Source organism: Oratosquilla oratoria, chromosome 39 (assembly GCF_046742065.1).
Source record: "Oratosquilla oratoria isolate Oo_2021 chromosome 39, ASM4674206v1, whole genome shotgun sequence".
Lineage (NCBI taxonomy): Eukaryota > Metazoa > Arthropoda > Malacostraca > Stomatopoda > Squillidae > Oratosquilla > Oratosquilla oratoria.
In genome coordinates, this window is record NC_134815.1 from 6609735 (window position 1) to 6617234 (window position 7500).

The window sequence follows — 7500 nt, forward strand, 5'->3', positions numbered from 1 at the left end:
ATGATTGGTGAGTGAGGGGAGAGAAGGAGGGGATGTGTAATCTTTACTGGTCTGGTCTGGAATGTTCTGATTTACCTGTTCCAGTTTTTATTTTCGCATTTTTTGATAGATCTACTTGATTACATACACATTTGTATGTTTATCTATTATTCATCTATATACCAGTTTATCTATTTATTTAGTTCTTTGTCTATTTATTCATCTATTTATTAGTTTATCTATCATTTTATTCATCTATCTATTAATCTATTTATCTAATGGTTCATCTATATATCATTTCATTAATTAATTTATTTATTTGTCTACTTATTCATATGTGTATGTATCTATATATTTGTCTATTTATTTATTTGTTTATTTATTAATTATTCATTTATGTATTTATCCGTTTATTTTTTACTTATTCCTTTACTCATATATTTATTCCTTATGTATTTACCTTCTAATTCAAAATCCCCAGTCGTGGAACACTCAGGGACTCACTATGCAAAAATATTTATTTCTTAATATTTTACATTTTCCTATATAAAGTTTACTCTAGAATAATTTTCTCATATAAAAATAATACTGAGTGCTAATAATAATAATAATGAGTGATATGTCAAGATTTTGGTACACATTACTGCGCAGAGGTGTGGGTGTGGGTGTGGGGGGCTGGGTGAAGGTTTGCCATCTGACGCCTCCCGTGATTTTTGTACGCGAGAGGGGTGGCGGGGGGTCCATAAAAAACGGCATCCACAGTTACACCGTTCCCGTTTATATCGCCATGACTGCGGCGCGGCTCCAAGTCGTCTGTCGTCAGCTGTTGCGGATTTGTTTGACGAGAAGCGGTTCAGACTAAAGAGATAGATAATTGAATAAATGAATAGATAACTAGATAATTTCATAATGCATAATGATAGATGAATATGATGAATATGATAGATAAATGAATAAACGACTAGATAATTTCATAATACATAATAATAGATGAATATATAGATAAATGAATAAAGAATACAAGATGATAGATTGAAAATCAATAAATAGATACAGAAACAAACAATATATTTAGAAATATATTGAGAAACATGAATACATAGGAAAGTAGATGAATAAGTGAATAATCAGGTGAAATGATAGTTAAATAAATTAATAAACAAACGAGTTGTTACAAATGATATATAACAAATATATAAAAGGGAATATTATACTCTTTGTGTTGTTCAGGTGCTAAAAAAAAAAAAAAAAATCCGAAAAATCGAGAACTATTCTTTTTTTTTTATCAAAGGTTTCCCCCTCAACTGAATAAAATCACCTGGCGACAACCAGACGAATATTTCTAAAGGTCATCACTTCCTTCGTGTGAGAAAGGAAATATATTTCTGTTGGCAATTTCCAGACATTCTATCCTGGGAAGCAACACAGAGATCGCAAAGGGATGATTTAAGGAACGCAGCAAAATGGCGGAAACTTTCGAAATAAAAGAGCGATCAGATTTTTTTATTTTTTTATTGTAGAATGAAGAGATGAGCTAGTCAAGATAACCCAGGAGCTTAACTTGGATAGGACGACTTGGTGATGGCCAGAACGTGACCAAATGTGACCAATTTGTTCTTATGGGGTGTGCAACCGAAAAAGGGATCAAAGATCATTTTGAAATTGCGTTCTTCATTATTACGCTTAATTTTATTTTACATTATCTTTATTAGATTTAATCTATTCTATTTGACATTACTCGATTTCATCTTATCTAATTTCATTCCATTATATCTTACATGATTCGATTTAATTTGATTTAGTTTTATATAATTCTACTTTATTTATCTTCTTTAACATTGTTGTATTTTGATTATTTTGTTATATATTTCAAATTATCTTAATCTTAGTTTGTTTTATTTTATATAATTCTATTTTATTTACCTTATTTTTTCTCTTTTTATTTTGCTTATTTTATTAAATCTATTTGATAAGCAGCTTTCCAGCTAACCCTTTCACTGCATTGTAGAACTTTAGTCCGCTGTCGTCAGGCAATTTTATTCACCTTAAGGAAACCACGTCCAGCGAAAGAGCTGAGAGGGGAAAAGGTTCTCTTCCAGAGAGATAGAAAGGGACAAATGGATAGATAGATAGATAGATAGATAGATAGATAGGTAGATAGATAGATAGATAGATAGATAAATAGATAGATAGATAGATAAATAGATAGATAGGTAGGTAGACAGAAAGGTATGTATGTATGTATCTCTCTAAATATATATATACATATATATATACATATATATATATATATATATATATATATATATGTATATATATATTTAGAGAGATATATATATACATAGATATATATATATATATATATATATATATATATATATATTTATATATATTGAGAGAGAGAGAGAGAGAGAGAGAGAGAGAGAGAGAGAGAGAGAGAGAGAGAGAGAGAGAGAGAGAGAGAGAGAGAGAGAGAGAGAGAGAGAGAGAGAGAGAGAGAGAGAGAGAGAGAGAGAGAGAGAGAGAGAGAGAGAGAGAGAGAGAGAGAGAGAGAGAGAGCGTGTTCAAGCATTGCAGCGTTTGTTTCTGCTTTAATAACGATTTATCTTCTTGCCGCCGCCGTCCCTCCCTCCACACCAGAACGGGCCGCGTGGAGCACTATGATTCTCAGCTGACCTTGCAGGGCCCTGCCAAGCCCTCCGTCATCCAGTACTCGATCCCACTCACGTGTAAGTATCTTCCATCACTCTTTGCAAACCTGTGTGGCACAGACGCAGCTCATCGTATGCCTGTGGTGCCCACAATGGGAGTGAAATAGCCACGTTGGAGATAGTTTGGGATTTTTGGAGGAGTAAGGTAAATAGATAAAGAAAATGAAATAGATTGATTCGCAAGTAGTCAAATAAAGAAATAGATAATTTGATAGATTAATAAAAAAGGGTTTCAGGGCACCGAGGAAATAATGCAACATATATATATATATATATATATATATATATATATATATATATATATATATATATATATATATATGCAGAGTCCACTAGGAAAAGGAAAAACACACGGAGTCCGAGCGCTTTCGTGATATATTCACATTATCAAGGAGTACAGAAAGATGAGAACAAAAAATGGAGATACAGAGTATAAGTAGGACAAGAGAGACATTTACCCTCCTCTCCGAAGCCTGAAAGCTCAGGTTGGGTCACTCGGTGAGGTCATGGAAACATATTATTATTACATTAACTTTTAAAATATGTACTATTTATATTACTGACAATATATGGATCTAATTTATATAATCCTAAACTATTATTAATGAGTTGGTCATAATTGCATTTGATAATTCCTGACTCTATGATATTTCTTTCTGTTATATTCTTACATTGTATAATTTTTGAAGCATTTTTCCAGTCAATAGGATGGTCAAATTCACAAACATGTTTAAAAAGTGCACCAGATTCTTGGCCCTTTTTTATGCTGTTTAATCCTAACCTCTAATTCTTTTCCTGTTTGACCTACATAATATTTGTCACATTTACTACAAGGTATTTTATATACACAGCCTGTAGAATTGTCAGGGGAATTCTTTATGAGAAGATTTTTTAGAGTTGTGTTGTTCTTGAAGGCTACATTTACATTGAAATTTTTAAGAATATTAGGAATCTCTATAAGATTTTCATTAAAAGGAAGTACAAGTAAATTCTTTTTCTCAAACTTTTGTTTTGGTTCCCCTTTATAGAATGTCCTTTTTGCTTTTTTGAAACATTTGTCCAAAAAGAATTTGGGATATCTCAACTGTGTTCCGATGTCATAAATTTTGTTCATTTCGTCATCCACAAATTCTGGGCTGCAGATGCGCAGGCCACGAAGGAACATGGAAGAAAATGCTGACTGTTTAATTCTATTATGGTGGGCTGAATAGTAATGTATATACGCGTTGACATTGGTAGGTTTTCAGTGAATACTATATCTAAATTTCTTATTGCATCTGTGAATGTTACAATCTAAGAAAGAAATGCATGAGTCTTTTTCAATTTCTATAGTGAATTTTATAGAAGGGACCAATTGATTTAATTTAGTAACAAAGGTATCAACATTTTCATTGTTAGGCCAGATACAGAGAATGTCGTCGACATACCGAAACCATTTGACCTTCTTGGGAAGTATGTTTGCTAAAAGCTTGGTCTCAAAAAATTCCATGTAGATGTTGCTCAGAACGGCTGATAGGGGATTTCCCATCGCCATCCCAAATTTCTGCTTATAAAATTTTCCATTAAACTCAAATTTACTGTCTTTGATACACATCTCAATAAGGTCAATAATGGTTTTAGTATCATAAGAAAGATTGTGGTGTGGTAATTCTTCCGTTAGAAATTCAAGCAGGTCATCAATTGGAACTCGAGTGAATAACGAAGTAACATCATAGCTGATCATTTTAAAATCATAATCTATCTCAAGTCTATTCAATTTATCAATAAGATCAATATTGTTTTTGACATTTGCTTTTGATATTTTTCCTACGATTGGGTTCAATAGAGTCACCAGCCATTTGGACATTTTGTATGCTGCATACAAACTGTCCAAATGGCTGGTGACTCTATTGAACCCAATCGTAGGAAAAATATCAAAAGCAAATGTCAAAAACAATATTGATCTTATTGATAAATTGAATAGACTTTAGTTTAGGATTATATAAATTAGATCCATATATTGTCAGTAATATAAATAGTACATATTTTAAAAGTTAATGTAATAATAATATGTTTCCATGACCTCACCGAGTGACCCAACCTGAGCTTTCAGGCTTCGGAGAGGAGGGTAAATGTCTCTCTTGTCCTACTTATACTCTGTATCTCCATTTTTTGTTCTCATCTTTCTGTACTCCTTGATAATGTGAATATATCACGAAAGCGCTCGGACTCCGTGTGTTTTTCCTTTTCCTAGTGGACTCTGCATATTTGTGATTCGCGTGTGACTTGTGAAAGTTGTGCATATATATATATATATATATATATGTATATATACATATATACATATATGCATATGGCATATATATATACATATATATATATAATATATATGAATATATATATATATATATATATGTATATATATATATATATATATATATATATGAAGACATGGATAAAATATCTAGTATTTTAATCTATGCACTAATTATGAATACAAATCCACTTTAGCATAAATGGATGTAAAGAGGCTTCATATGCCATAACGCTTAACTTTGTTCAAATGAGTCAAAGACATATTGGGAACTACTTTTTTAAGCCGATATCAAACCTATCAATAATACGGGGATTTTTCCCTTTGCTGAATATAATTGCCTTAAGATTGCACTCAGGATAAGGTATAAGAGGCGTGAACCTCAGTGATGAGGCTGACACTTGGATGATTTATTTTCAGTCATGGAGGACGAGTTCCAAGTCTTAGCTACGGACTACGAGAGCTTCTCCGTCGAGTACAAGTGTGACCCGAATGGCCTTCTAGAGAAGCGAGGTGAGACTTGAGGATGAAGGTGGGAGAGTGAGGAGGTGGAGGGGTTAGAGGGTGGAGAAGGAAGTCAAGGAGAAGAGGGGAGGCGTGAGTTTTTCGTTCCTTTTCCGAAGAGGGTTAGGGAAACTGCGAAAGAAATATGATAATGTGTGTGTGTGTGTGTGTGTGTGTGTGTGTGTGTGTGTGTGTGTGTGTGTGTGTGTGTGTGTGTGTGTGTGTGTGTGTGTGTGTGTGTGTATTTGTGTGTGTGTGTGTGTGTGTGTGCGCGTGTGTGTGTGTGATTGTGTGTGTGCGTGCGCATGTGTGTGTGTGTGTGTGTGTGTGTGTGTGTGTGTGTGTGTGTGTGTGTGTGTGTGTGTGTGTGTGTGTGTGTGTGTGTGTGATAATAATAATAATCTGTTTATTGGATATAGCAGCATTACTGCTGAAAATATACATCCTACAAGATTATAGCATTATAAAACTATAACAATGAAAAGAAGTCGTTACAAGCATATAAGATTAATAATAATAACAGTAAGCTAAGGAATAGGTGTGTAGTGCAACAATGTTAATTCTTGTTGTTGATTAAGTTCACAAATGTCGGTATGGGGCTCTTCTTATACCGGTCGGTGCGTGCTCTGACCGGCTTGATGGTATCATGGTGCCACAACTGCAGCCGTGGTCGTGGTACCTGTGGAGGTAGCAGGTTCCGGTGCCGAATATGTTTAACTAGGGTGACCGCAAACGACATCAGACTCCGGAGAAAGCGGTCAGCAAGGTAGGTAGTCCTAGTGTGGTGAGAGTGTGCTGATAGGTGGTGTATTCTTTGCCAAGGATTGTGCGACAGGCTCTTTTCTGCAGTTTATTCAGCTGTCACTGCTGCGTAATAGTGGGTGAGGAGGCTCAGGAGGGTGATGCGTACATCAACTTGGGTAAAATGAAGGAAGTGTAGATGGTCTTGAGATCTTCAGCCTGAGCCCCTAATGAACTTAGTCGACGCAGCATATACAGATTGTTGGAGGCTGCCCTGACGGTGTTGGCGGTGCTCTCCTTCCAGGCCAACTTATTGCCGTTGGTTATCCCCAGCAGCTTAGTTGACTGGACCACATGTAGGGGTTGGTCGTCAATTGTAAGCAGGGGAGGGGGGAGAACGTCATTGGGGGTGTGGAAGTGCATTACCACAGTTTTTATTTATTTATTTTATTTATTTACTTTTTTGTGATTGATGGAAACTTTGTTGTGCACTGTCCATGTGTGTAGCTTGTCCAGCGTGTCCTGCAGTGGGTCGTAGTTCAGGTCAGTGTTGGACACAGGGATCCCCACCGTGCAGTCATCAACATATTTCCACCTGTGCGGTGTGCCTCCCAGGGCATCGTTGATGAGTATCAGGAAACACAGTGGCCCCATTCTTGTTCCCTGTGGTACCCCACAGGATAGGTGCTGGACTGCAGAGACGTGTCCCTGATATCTGACAGCTTGACAACGGTCCGTCAGGAAGTCAGATAGCCAAGCCACCAAGGAGGTAGGAAGGCCAAGGTGGATGGCTTTGGTGATGATAGTGGTATGATCAACAAGGTCGAAGGCTTTCTTGAAGTCAATGAACGCCACTGCAAGTGAAGTCTTGCGCTGCTCGAGATTTTTATAGATAAAGTCAAGGAAGCTAATAAGATAGTGAGTGGTGGAGGATGTTTTCACGTTACCAAACTGCTGGGGATCAATGAATTTGCTGATTTTGGAGTATGCCCACTCGAAGACAAAATCCTCACAAATAAGACTAGGAATGGGAGTGATAGTAATGGGTCTGAGATCACTAAAGGATTGGGGATTGGAAGATTTGGGGGTGGGAGTAATGAAGCCTTTCTTTCAATCCGTGGGACATTTGCTCTGCAAGTAAGGCATTGATTATATATTGAACAGATTGGGATGGCAAGTTCGCAAAGTCACGATAAAGTTTGATGGGTAAGTCTAGGGGTGTAGAGGACCGCATTGACTTGATGCTAGTGAGCTTATTGGCAACCTGAAAAA

The 7500-nt window shown here is 36.0% G+C and overlaps 1 protein-coding gene across 1 annotated transcript in view; it reads left to right on the top strand.

Moving 5' to 3' along the window:
* The window catches only part of LOC143020137 (uncharacterized), a 72085-nt gene that overhangs the window by 60699 nt on the left and 3886 nt on the right, over positions 1–7500 (top strand). Inside the window, exons 3-4 of the mRNA XM_076176295.1 lie at positions 2620–2708; positions 5404–5496. Coding sequence (XP_076032410.1) covers positions 2620–2708; positions 5404–5496 — 182 coding nt within the window. The remainder of the gene's footprint in view (positions 1–2619; positions 2709–5403; positions 5497–7500) is intronic.